The sequence below is a fragment of the Vanessa atalanta genome, chromosome 10 (genome assembly GCF_905147765.1).
Source record: "Vanessa atalanta chromosome 10, ilVanAtal1.2, whole genome shotgun sequence".
Classification (NCBI taxonomy): domain Eukaryota; kingdom Metazoa; phylum Arthropoda; class Insecta; order Lepidoptera; family Nymphalidae; genus Vanessa; species Vanessa atalanta.
Genome location: NC_061880.1, coordinates 10372650 through 10387010, shown reverse-complemented (window position 1 = coordinate 10387010; position 14361 = coordinate 10372650). Strand labels below are relative to the sequence as shown.

The 14361-nt window shown below is 32.6% G+C and overlaps 1 protein-coding gene across 1 annotated transcript; it reads left to right on the top strand.

Annotated features, from left to right (window-relative positions):
* Nucleotides 1–8534: 8534 nt before the first annotated feature.
* On the top strand, nucleotides 8535–13385 carry LOC125067005 (toll-like receptor 6). The gene has a single exon (XM_047675369.1). The coding sequence runs from the start codon at nucleotides 8722–8724 to the stop codon at nucleotides 12751–12753; it is 4032 nt and encodes a 1343-aa protein (XP_047531325.1). The 5' UTR covers nucleotides 8535–8721; the 3' UTR covers nucleotides 12754–13385.
* The last annotated feature ends 976 nt before the right edge of the window (nucleotides 13386–14361 follow it).

The window sequence follows — 14361 nt, the reverse complement described above, 5'->3', positions numbered from 1 at the left end:
GCGTACAAGTAACAAAACACAATCATACTTGGTTATAATGAAATATTAAAATACTAAGATAACTAGCTAAGTCTACAGTGAGCACTTGGTGGTAGGGCTTTGTGAAGGCTCATCTGAGTAGGTACCAAACAGTAGTATAGTATTGTTGTGTTGCGGTTAGAAGGCTCAATGCCAGTTCCAGTGGTACGTGGGTGATATGAGGAATTATTAATAATACTTAAAGTAGCAATGTTTATGGATGGTGGTATCCAATTACCGTCAAGTGGACCATTTGTAAGTCTGCCTACCTATGTGACACAAAAATGTATTTTTTCCAGCGCTGGATAAATACCTCCATTGATTATGCTAACACGCTTCTCGTTTCAATTGGAGCATATTCGAGTATATATTTGGAATACTGTAGTATGTATTTGGAAGAAAAACATCCGACCCATGTAGATATTCTTTACTGAGGAAAAATGTAGCTGAAATCAGAACTCATAAATATCCATTTATTTCCTTCTCTCAATATATAAGTAACGTAAGGCCAAATCAGTTAGCAATATATTATAATTATATGGACTAATTTCTGATTAGGAATCATCTATCTGTGTTTATGGAAATATTTATTATATGACTTGCAATGAAGTTTGGTTGAAAGAAGATTATATAATATTAGCGATCCGCCCCGGCTTCGCACTGGTACTATAAGGGTCTATATAAAACTATTGTAATGTGTTTTCTGGCTTGGAAAGTCGAAATTCTTGGCTTTATTTTACTAACGTATGCATATATTTTACATATAAACCATTCTCTTGAATAACTCCATTTTTTAGATGAAAACCGCATTAAAATCCGTTGCGTTGTTTCAAAAGATCTAAGCGTATGTATGTACATACGGCGGGAAGTGACTTTGTTTAATACTATATAGATACATGTTGTTAAAGCTCTCTTTAAAAAAAATTTAGTAGTTACTTAAGGTAAACTTATTCTTTTTTAAATGCTAAACACTTCTGAACTAACTTTAATGAACGTAACTTATATTTTAATTCCACGAAGTAGTTTATATCTAGAGAAGGGTATCCAAGTAATATCAAAAACAAATATAAAAAGTTTCTACGCCTGATAAAGGAGACGCTATTTAACGATATAAAAAGCATCTAGTTTATATTATGTGACAGCCAGATCATAATTATTAAATTATGAAAACACAGAGTAAAAATCTCATTTTGACACAATATCATGTATTTATAAATAATAAATAATAATTATTATTGGACAACATCACATACATTACTCTGATCCCAATGTAAGTAGCTAAACCACTTATTTTATGGAAAATCAGAAGTAACGACGGTACCACACACACCCAGACCGAAGACAACATTGAAAACTAATGAACTTTTTCTTCATCGACTCGGCCGGGAATCAAAACCGGGACCTCGGAGTGGCGTACCCATGAATACCGGTGTACACACTACTCGACCACGGAGGTCGTTAATTTATGATATTAATAAATAATTAAAATTAAGTCATTAAAATAAACATGTTTAACGTGATTAGAATTAAAATTAACTAAACATTGTTAATTATGTAAGTGATTGTAAGCAGGATGTTCAGATAACAGAGGACAGATTCGACGTCATGCATAATGCAGAACTAATGCACTTGTTAATTACGTCCTCGGGCGCCAATTGATTACCAATCTGCGCTATTTCATCTCTATTTAATTACCTTGACTTACTACAACGATTTCAAAGTAATTTAATCAATGGCATAACATTAGTATCACCTAATCGAATTACTCACTAATTAGTGAATATGACTCACCTATATAAAAAATGATAGTATGTATTAGAAGTACATGATGTTAAAAGGGGTCAACTCAACCAAAACAGGTATTGTTGAGTGTAGGTAGTTCTAGGTCAATGACCTTAGCCACTCTATTGTCTGATAGAGATCGTAGTGGAGGAGTGGCATGAATTGAGACAAAAACACAATGCGCCATACGGGATACAATTTAGCAGATTTTTAGACCAGTTAAACTGACCACACAGAGAGAATGTAATAATGTTCAACATATAAGGCATGAAGACTACGAAATAAGGTCCCATTATATAGAACCGCGACACATATCAATGAATCATACAACACACAGTAGTGACATTTACAAAACGGACAATGGCAAGTATTTTAATGCACTACCAACATTTGTATCGTAAAACGACTAAAATGTAAACGAGACATTTTCACGAGATACATTTTGTGTAAGGTAAGGATAAAGTTTTTATTGTTAACAAGCGGAGTCTCGTCCAGCAACGATGATATCTTAGCGTATGAATGATGACTTCGTGCGAAGCCTCAAGAAGTTGGATGCAGCGATAGACATGAATTCGAAAGACACGGCACGAATATGGAAATGCATTTCAGTTGATAGATATCCTATTTGAAGGGAATATTTAAAAGCAATATCGTTCCAGAAACCATTTCCAAGTACCGACAAAACTATCGGAATACCTTCCAAACAACAAAAATATTAGAGTGTCTTAATAACGCTGCTTATAATATTTAAATCGTTAAATATTAACATAGTAATAAAATGTTGTTATATATGTACATATTTTACAAATCTGTTGACGCTTTTATACCGAACATTAAGTTTAATGATAATATCATTAACACGGAATTTTTTCACATTCACAGACATTAATTTTCATTATTTAACAGGCAGCGTAGGTGTGTATAATATGTTTTTATCATGCTAATCATAATCTTATAGAGTCAACTTAATAGTTTTTTTATTAAAAACAGTTTGAAGTGAACGAGACTGTTACTTGGATATTTATTACTTAACGGAAGTACTAATTAATACAAAATATTCCTCAGCACTTAATATGGCCGTATACTTCTTACTAGTTTAATATTGTAAATTATAGAAGTACATGATAGGACTTTTGGTAAAAAAAGAAATGGAGTCGAAAACATTTAGATCATTTTCACTTACCTGTTCTGTTTATCTATAAAAAAAAATCAACAATAAAATTTAATTTTAAGCTGTTTATAGTAGAAATCTGATTTTAAATTAAATGTCTAAAGCATAAATACATATTATCTATTTACAAATAAATGTAAAGGCTTGATGTAGAGAATTTCAATTACACTATTGATAGTAATTTATAGAGTACGCTCTTTTTGAAATATTATCCTGTTCCGTAAAAAATAACCACGTTTTGATTTTATGCATCTATAATTTAAGTACCAATTTAAACTGGATATGAAAACGTTAAGCAAGGTTAACAAAAATGGCCTTAATAAAATATACATACAATTATAAATAATAAAAGCATGTACTTCTTCCCGTAGTTGACTCTATGGACGAAGGACCATTTACGAAGATAAGGGGTCGACGTTTTTAGCACAAAGCGTTTTCTGTTTAGGTCCCTCACTCTCGGGTTATTTGACTCAGAACGTGCCATGGGAGTACCTGTTCGCCAAGGCCTTTATCGGGAAGCAAGCAATATTTCGTCACGATTATCTCTTAAAACGCCTTAAAGTTCAATGTTGCCACTCTCAAAAGATACGATGTCTTATTTTACAAATGACAATCACGCTTTTACACTTTGACAAGCCGAATATGTGTTTGAGATAATGTTGCAAATAAGAAAAAAGAAACAAGCGAAGTGTGAGTTCTCGTACTAAATGTTCCGTTCAGTTATGTGAGAATAATAAATAATGGTTTGGGTTTTACAACATAATTCCATTTGAGCTTAAGACTTTTAATGATAATATTTGAAGTTCGAAGTATATAATTTTGCATTGCATGCATTGATTTAACAACCTTAATTTTTTTTTATGATATAGGTTGGCGGACGTGCAAATGGGCCACCTGGTAGTAAGTGGTCCCATCGCCCATAGACAAAGGTGCTGTAAAAAATATTTATCGTTCCTTACATTGCTACTGCGCCACCAACCTTGGACACTAAGATGTTATGTCCCTTGTGCCTGTAGATCACTCACCCTTCAAACCGGAACACAACAATACGGAGTACTGTTGTTTAGCGGTAGAATATCTGATGAGTGGGTGGTACCTACCCAGACGAGCTTGCATAAAGCCCCTACCACCAAGTAATATCATTTTATTATGTACGTAAATAAAATAATAATCAAGCATGACAATTCGAAAATTTTAACATTTTAGTATGCACTAGTTTCGGTTTCGACGTAATAAAATACAACAGTAACATAAAATATATTAAATTATTATGTGAACAAGGTCATTGGAATGACGTACAACTGCAAGGATTCCCTATTAAATATGTATATGGCAAAGTATCGTTTCAAACTTGATGATTGATGACCGAGAAATCTCTTAATAAAAATAACACCATTAGCATTCGCTTCAAAGCAAACCTGACTGCTTCAGATATCGCATAATGAATTAGGATTGTGGCCAACTTTACAACTTTGTCGTAAAGCAATAAAGCAATTCGGGAAGACAACTCCATGATGAAAGTATTTCGACGTATTGTCCATTAGTTGTGGTGTTGACACCCATAAAGTTACTAATATAAAGAAAAAAAAAACTATTGTTTGACTAAATTTATGGTGGCTGGAACGTAAATTTGGGTACGAAACTTTTGTCATAAGACTAAAAATCTTATTTTATTACTAACCATATATTTCTAAAGAATATACGGTCGATTTGTAAATTGTTTTAAACGCAATGCGTTTTTCATTGTCTTACATACTCGTAGAAACTATTTTGCACTTCTCAAATTAGGATTCCATTTTTTCAAAATGAAATCCCTTAAAGAAATGTATTTAATAATGTTGTTTATTATGTATAAATAAATATATTTCTAATTATAATAAGTCTACAAAATAAAAGAAATAGTCTGTAAAATTGATTTGCTTACTATAAAACAATAATAATCTGACCATCACGGAAATTCCGGCAGATGTGTAACATCTAAATTGAAATAATATTAATTGTAAAATAACTTATATATACATATATTAATGAGTAAGATTACAGTATACGCGCCAAGCATTACGCTTTCTTGTACCGTGGGTAATCACGGCATGTCGTTGGACGGACAGAACACGGCTCCTTCATAAAGTTGTTCATCAAAAATCGCCTTAAAATTTGTACGGAATCAAATTTATACATAATAATAACCATGGGGCCTTTCCTTTTTTTTTTGATGGCAAAGTAAAAGAATTTTAACAGTTCTGAATGGGTCGTACAAAGCCTTGGTTATGGTCAATACAATTGTTTCAATACATTTTGGTTACAATTCGGGTGCCAGATTCGAATCGCATTGTTTGTTTCTTAGTTTCACTGTTGAGCTGTTTCAATTACTAAGCTTCCGGAAATCTTGATTCGTTCCAGTTTGTCAACACAAAGTTTTAGATAGACGCTACAATTTACCATTGCCGAATTTATTTGACAAAATTCTTGCTTTTCGTATATATCGCAAATATATATCTCGTTTTGTTTGTTACCTAGATTATTTACTCTGTGGTAATATAGGTAAGAATAATAATAATTTTGTATACCTAAGAAGAATCCGTGCCGAGATGGCTCAACAGATACAGTGCAGGCATATTAACCGATGATTGCGCGTTCAAGCATAGGCAAGCACCACTATATTCATGTGCTTGATTCGTATTGTGTAATTCATCTCATATTCGGTGGTTAGGGGAAACATCGTGAGAAAACCTGTATGTGTCTATTCAATGGTAACCCGATTTGGAATAGCGTGGAGGAATAAGCTACCAAACCTTCTCCTCAAAAGGAAAAGGAGGCCTTAGCCTGTTAGTGGGGCATTTACAAGCGGTTACTTTAATTTTTACTATAAGAACCTGAAAGTTTAATTATTATGTGTAAACGTTTTTATGACGTCAAGTACTTTTATTTATTACTATTATTATTTTTATAAACACCACTGTCAGTCATTTTTTGTTTTTTTTTTTATAAATAAGTTGTTATGCAATCGTGGTAATTAGAGCGTGCGTCATGATAGCAGTTTTTTTAATTAATTTCTTTGTGAAAAATATTTTTATTTACAGATTTCCTATTAATGTTTAATCTTATTTCTTAGACATTCATCTTTAATCTGTTGTTTCTCCAAAAAAACGAATACAAGGCAAAAGTCAAGAATGTATTCGCTACTATCACTCAGGCAACCAAAGGTCTCTCTAGATATGTACGGACAATTATTATAATAAGAACAATATTTGACAATTAGTCACATGTATAACCATTGTAAAGAATTGTCAATATTTTATTTGGGACGTTCTTTTAGGAAGATCTTTATGATTTTTCGAAGTCAGGAGATAAGTTGTAATATTGTGTATATTACAAGTAAATATTGTTCGTCACGGGCACGTGAGATGTTTACATTCAATATTGACTCGGAATATCAATAGACTGGTCTCCGATATGACCTTGTTCTAGTTTTCTTAGAATCCTAAGCCGTATCTTTCTTGCTTTGAATATCTGAAAGTTAGGGTCAATTTTGATTTAGGTTATTTTATTTGTGATATTATTTCATTGCTCGTAGGTTATAATCAGACACAATAAAATAAAGCTAAGTATTTTAATTTATTTACAAGAACTCTTTTGTTTTATTTTTTTATTTAAAATTATTAAATTTTTAGTTTCAACACTTTTGGTGTTTTGACATAAATTATAATATAACGGATTTTATATAGATATTTTCATAAGCGATCGTCTATGATTTTTATAATATTTATGTCGCCACCCTAAAGCTAAATTTTGTCGTTTTTTAGATAAGAGTTAGTACCATAAAAATGTATTTCGTGTAGCAAACATCCAATGCAATACCTTCACCAAAAACTTTAATAAATTAAAAAATTGAATCCATATATTGAATACTATGTAGGTCATCTTTTTGTTGAATTTATATACAACGAATTTAAATGAAACGTTTTTTAACACAAGAGTTTCATTTCAGTCACATTGCACCGAGCATGAAGTATTTTACTGTAGCTTTTATTGTTATAAAAATTATAAGATCTTGTATAGTTTTCCTTAAATATTCAACCGTCTCCCACGGTAGATGCAATTCGACACGCACGTGTCATGGCATCCGATGACTTTTGGTGACTCACGATAGCCCAAGCTTGTCTCAATGGACGTGTTTTTTCAGCTAACTAGCTTTAGTAGGCCTTTTATATCGAATACATAATTCAATTACTTCACACAAGACTAATATCAATTTAAGTCATTTGCAAATCTTTCATTTTTCACCCTACAGTTGTATTCCCATAAACAAAAATGAAATTAAAAAAGTTTTCATACAAAAAGGTTTTTATGTTATTTTCTTTATAATATATAGTGATTTGCGAGTTTTGATGCAGACACACTAACAGCTGAAGTTAAATTAAATCCTGTATCAGCTAAACTGTGTAATTTACGTATTAGTTTTATAAGGAAAGGAAAATAAATTTGACCCTAGTAATTTTATTTAAACTGTATATATTTTTGAAATAGAACAATTTTAAAAACAATTGAAAAAAATACAGAGCATTTTTTTGGTTTTCTCAGTCACATAAGTACTCAATAGCGGGACACTACGATAATAATGTAATTTTATTATTCACAATCTGTTACTCTACTAAGTAGTCCTTACAATGGGATTGTAGACCGCAATTCCTTTATTATTAAATTTTTATTTATCTCGGATCTGTCAATCAAAGCATTCAAACGGTGTCCGCCCTCTCGTCGAAGTTTATCGAATACGTGTTTCCTTTTCCTGTCGTATCCTAAGAAATGTTATATTATCTTTTATTTCAATTTAGTTACATGTATTTATTTTGTAAAATCTTTTCATTTATTTAGTCGTAAAATTTAAATATAACCTTTTCTGATTCTTAATTAATTAATAGTATTATGTTCTATTTTATTAAATCATTAATTTATTTATTTTTGACTAGGTACTACTACTTATTTATTGGATTTAATGCTTTAATGTCGCTTATAACTTGTAACCCAAAGTTTCTAAATATAACAGTAATAATAATATAATATTGTATATTTTGTATGGGCAGGAATAGATAATTTCGAAAAAAATATTTGGTAACGTGGACGTACCAATCACTAATTTTTTTTATTAAAATTACGTTTTTTTGTCAATTGGTTTGTATTTTAAACAAAATTTGGAATTGTGTAATTACTTGTGAGCATTGTACAGATAAAATATTAAAGGAATAAATATTATGTTTTTCAATGGAGGTCAACTTATAACAATTGAAAAACTTTTTCCAGACAGTAAGTGTTTAAGGTGGCTGCCCGACCTCCTATGAGCTGTAACTTGAGTAGTGTTCATTGAATCACGCAGGCATAAGTCTTCTACTCTGCATAACCAATATTTTTAAACGTTTAAAAACAGGCGTGCCATCTGTTATAAGCCGATGTAGTGCGGGTCCCACCGATGGTTACAAAGACCTCTCACGTCCCGCGCTCTCTCCCCTCTTAGACACCCATGCGGCTTTCGTTCGTTCAAACTTACGTAGGTCAGTTACCGCCCGACCGCAGGGGAGCATGGCTGCGTCAAAACTTTTGCCGCGATCGCGCAGTTTCTGTTTACATGCGCTGTAATACGTAGTTTGATAATCAAAACAAAGAAATATATATTGACTTTTATGTGACAAAAACTATTTAAACAATTATAAAAGTGATTTTAAGTGACAAATGAACGGTGTTAATGTGAAAATATGACCAAGAACTTATTTGGAATGATTTCGTTTAAAGTTTGGATGTGTTTGGTTGCGGTGGCCGGTGCGCGCGCACGCTCCGCGCCGCCCGCCCCTGTCGGCTGTCAGTGGGACTATTCGGACGCAAAGTTGAGTGAATCTAACTTTCTCACGTGTAACATCAAAACCATCGGTTCAGCAGACTTCTTATTTAAAAACATAACCACCGCGCAGGCGTATAACATCAACAAGTTGAAACTGACTTGTACCGATTTACTTTTCTTTGAAAGTTCTTTACACATGAATACAGGCAGTTTTTTGGGACAGTTACGAAAATTGGAAGACCTGCGCATTGAATACTGCAAAATACGTTATGTCCCGGCGACCGTTTTGTCACCGCTACGTGATTTAACGAGTCTGACTCTACGGTCATACAATACAGATTGGCCTGCCATGACTATGGAATTTCATGCTGAGAGTTTTCGTGGCTTAATGGAACTTCGATCATTGGACTTAGGTGATAACAATATTTATATGCTGCCATCTGAAGTGTTTTGCCCGCTTTTTAGTTTAGAGTCATTAAATTTGACAAACAACAGAATACAAGATATATCTGATATTGGCTTCTCGGACTGGGGCAAAGGGCCTATTGCACCTGGTAAATCATGTAACACAGGATTAAAAATGCTTGATTTATCGCATAATAATATCTTGAGATTGCCTGACAACGGCCTCTCGAGCTTAAGATCTTTAGAGGTTTTGAAAATTCATAATAATTTAATTAATGAAATAGGAGACCGAGCATTTGTCGGATTAAATTCATTGAAGATTTTGAACTTATCTGGAAACAAATTAGTTGCAGTCCCTCCAGAACTGTTTCAATCGTCTCGTGTTATTAAGGAAATATCATTAGCTAATAACTCTTTATCTGTATTAGCACCTGGATTATTAGAAGGACTTGATCAACTTGAAAAATTAGATTTATCGAGAAATCGCCTCACAAATGATTGGGTCAATAGAGATACGTTCTCTGGATTGATTCGTTTAATTATTTTGAATTTATCATACAACGCTCTGGCTCGCTTAGACCCTAAATCGTTTCAAGATTTAAATAATCTACAGGTATTGAATTTAGATAACAACGCTATTGAAGTTATTAGTAATGGAGCATTTGCCGAGTTAAAAAATCTGCATCAACTTTCAATATCGGACAATAAAATAAAAGTATTGAATGAAAATGTATTCTCAAATTTATTTGTGCTCAGCCAATTGTATCTAGACAACAATGAAATATCTTCGATACATGAACGTTCCTTTGAAAATATTACATATCTGCAAGATTTGGGACTAAATGGAAACAGCCTTAATATGATTCCAAACGGCATTAAGAGGTTACGATTTTTAAAATCTCTTGACATTGGTAAAAACAATATCACGAAAGTTACTAATACGTCTTTTGAAGGCCTGGAAGAGTTATATGGACTACGACTTGTTGATAATCACATAAAAAGCATACCAAAAGATACATTTAGTACTTTACCATCTTTACAAGTTCTAAATATAGCTTCTAATAAAATAGAAATAATAGAACAAGATGCATTTAACTCGAACCCAACGCTAAAAGCTATCCGTCTTGATGGAAATAGACTGACTGACATTCGAGGTGTTTTTAACAAATTAAACACCCTAGGCTGGTTGAATATATCAGATAACAAACTCATATACTTTGATTACAGTTACATGCCAGAAAGCCTTGAATGGTTGGATATTCACATGAATAACATAACAAAACTAGATAACGAGCAAAACGTGCAACAAAACATCCGAATGCTCGACGTTAGCTACAATGCCTTAGAAAACGTCGATGAAAGGTCGATACCGGATTCTATAGAGATCCTTTTCTTAAATAACAACAAAATTCACACCATTCATCCAGGTACGTTTATACAAAAAAGAAATTTAGAAAAAGTGGTTATTACGGACAATAAACTGAGAACCGTTGAACTATCAGCGTTTACGTTGCCTCACATCCCGAAACACCGATCGTTACCAAAATTTTTTATGGGAAATAATCCATTCGTATGCAACTGTCATATGATTTGGCTGCAGAAAATAAATCTTTGGAATCACATGAGACAGTATCCGCGATTTGTAGATTTGGACTCGATTACTTGCGAAGTCGTTAGCAACAAGTACGGTGGGAAAGCGAATTTAATGGATGTTCCTGAAACACAGTTCCTTTGTTCCTATGAAACACATTGTTCTTCAAGTTGTTTCTGTTGTGACTTCGAGGCTTGCGATTGTAAGATGACGTGCCCTGAGGGTTGTTCCTGTTTTCATGATAGTAATTGGAATTCTAATGTTATTGATTGTTCAAACGTTGGATACACTGAAGTTCCAGAAAAAATACCAATGGATGCCACTGAGCTTTATCTTGATGGTAATGATTTTGGAGCCTTAGGAAGTCACTTATTTATTGGAAAGAAAAAATTACACAAACTGTACCTAAACAATAGCAATATTGCGTCAATGGATAATGATACTTTAAATGGATTACATGCACTTAATGTACTACATCTTGAAAATAACCATTTAACGGAACTATCTGGTGGAGAGTTTTCTCAAACTAAACATTTGCGAGAGTTATATATAAATGATAACCTCTTGACAAGTGTTGCTAATAAGACTTTTGAAAACTTATCAGCACTGCGTGTAGCACATTTACAAGGAAACAAAATATTGGACCTCGATAAAAAGTTGGCTCATATCGTTCACCTAGAAAATGTGAATGTACGGGGCAACACTTTCACTTGTTCCTGTGATAACTTAATGTCCCTGCAAAATTGGTTTAAGAAGCACTACGAAGATCCATCAGAAATGTTGTGTTCAGCTGAAAATAGTTTGACTTTAAATTTAACAGTGTTTGATGTGATGGATAAGTGTCGTGACTCTGGTGTTATGGACAATACTATACCTACTGAAAATCAACCTTATCAATATGATGAAATCAGTACTATTAAGTTAAATTTCGTACCTCTCCTAGCTGTAGTATTAATAAGTGTAATTCTTATTTTATTATTCGGTGCTCTAGCATATTCGTTTAGACAAAACGTAAGGTTATGGGCACATTCTAAATATGGAGTCAGGTTATTTAAAAGCGCTTCAATACAAGAGAGTGAACTTGATAGGGATAGATTGTACGATGGATACGCTGTATATAGTTTATTAGATGATGATTTCGTTTCAAAAGTAGTAGCGCCTGAAATGGAACACTTTGGTTACACAATGTGTTTTCACTATAGGGATTTACAACATGCACCCGAAAATTATTTATCAGAGCAAATTACTAATGCTGCTGAATCTTCAAAGAGGCTTTTAGTTTTTGTTTCTTTTAATTTCTTACAAAACGAATGGTCTAAAATTTCATTTAAAGAGGCGATAAAACATGTCATCACATCGATTCACCCTTCTTTAAGACGGCATAGAGTAGTTTTTATATTAACAACAGATGTAAGCGCTTTAAATTTAGACTTAGACTTTCAAAACTATTTAAAAAATTGTAATGTATTGCTATGGGGGGAGAGAAAGTTTTGGGAAAAAATGAGATTCCTTATGCCCGATATTTCAAATTTACATTGGAATAAGGACACTATTAATTATACCCATGGTGTATGTCCAAATGGTAGACGACATCCCTCTCGGTATACGGCTTCGCCGACGGCGCCAGAGCTTTGGTATAAGTACGATGCCATTCCTCCCCAAACACCAACCACTGCCAATGTTGGTATTAACATAGAAGACGATACCTCAATGCTCACAAACACCACATTGACAAGTCAAATACAAGAAAATGACAATCCACATCATAGTTACATTTCAATTGATACACAAAATTATGAGCAACCATACTCAGGTCGACCTAGGCCACCTAATACATTACGAAAACATCCCGCCCATAACTCCCCTTCAATACTCGATGAGCAAGGTTATTTACAACCCCGATCTTCAGTACATGATTGCTTACCTCAAACCCATTCGGCCGTACACAGATAACATGTTACAAAACTCAAATGTCGTTATCTCTCAAAGATATTTCTTAATGGAACAGCACATTCCAAGCTCATGTGTAGAATAGGCTACGTTTTAGTTGCCCATGCCTTATAGATACGTGATAATTTTACAATATTTCGGTTGATACATTCGGCCAAATAACTAATTCGTTCCTCGTAGATTTCATAGGGCCTAGATGTTTTGAATATATAAAGAGACTGTATTGTTAAAATATCGCATACGTATCGGAATTAAAAATAGCCTTATTGTTCAGAATTGATTAAATTTGAGTAATGTAACAGATTTATTAGTGCTAAGTTCAGAGGAGTTGTCCTTTAAGACTGATAAAATTTAATTGTATAGTTTTACAAATTGCCAGTATATAAAGTGGATGGACTTTAAGTATTTTGGTATAGTATATTATCTCATTGTTACCAAATATATTGTAAATATGTGTAAGGTAAGCATTATGTAAAATATATTGATATCTGTATAGTTTCCTAGTCATTAATTAAGTTTGAATAATGTTGATATTTCCCGATAGATACAATGCTTCATAGTCAATAACATCATTAACTTAGTCATAGTCTGTATTATTATTATTTGTAGTGAGATAATGGATTGTCAAAATGCCTAAACTGTATTTGATAAGACAAAATTGTTTATATAAAATGTTGTTATTGACTTCGTAGCAAAATATACCTAATATAATCAAATTTCGACTGTTAAACGTGCTGATAAAATAAAAAATAAATAAAACTTATCTAAATCTAAAATATACTTTTCATTTAAATCCTTGTAGAATTATAAATTAGCAAGCACTTAGCTATTCATAAAGCAATTGACTTAAACTGGTATTTCCTTGTTTTACCTAATTTATTTAAAATTCTAATATATCTTGAACAATAAAATAATAATTCATATTTAATTAAGAATTGATTAACTATAAATAACATTAACAAATTTTTAAAGTTATTTGTTTTTTAACTAATTTTACCGACAAAGAAAGAACTATTATAATAAAAACCAAACAGCGTGGTAATATATAAGCTCCGTTGTCTTCTGGCCTTGGATATTGAGAAATGGATAATATGAAAAAGGTTCAAAAAACGATTCGCCGACAATCATACTGAACTATAATGATGGAGCCCAGCCAGGTAGTCGCCCCTAAGTAATATTTCAACCGTCACGGATATACCATAGCAGCCATAAAAGAAATTTACAATAGCTTTAGTGTATTCGAAACTAGTTATGGTATTTGACCTTCTGTCATATAATGTCCGAAGTCCGAAGTTATTGATTTTTTGTTATAGATTTCGAAGTGTCAGCTTCGTCGCGAGCGACATGTGGTGTGAGTTGTGACATACTTTGAATGACCGCCGACCGTCCAGTTTTTACTTTTTTCCAAACAAAATACCCAAAAGGCTTTTCTGGAACAACTGTCATTCTATGTTTTAACATCTGACGTAAATTAAAAAGAAATGATTATATAACATTAAACTTTGGAATGCGTTGCATATGTCCTACTTATTTCATTATCTCAATACAATATGAACCGTTTGTAGATCTTTTGACTTTGACTTTGAATCGATAATTATTTTAAATGTTAAA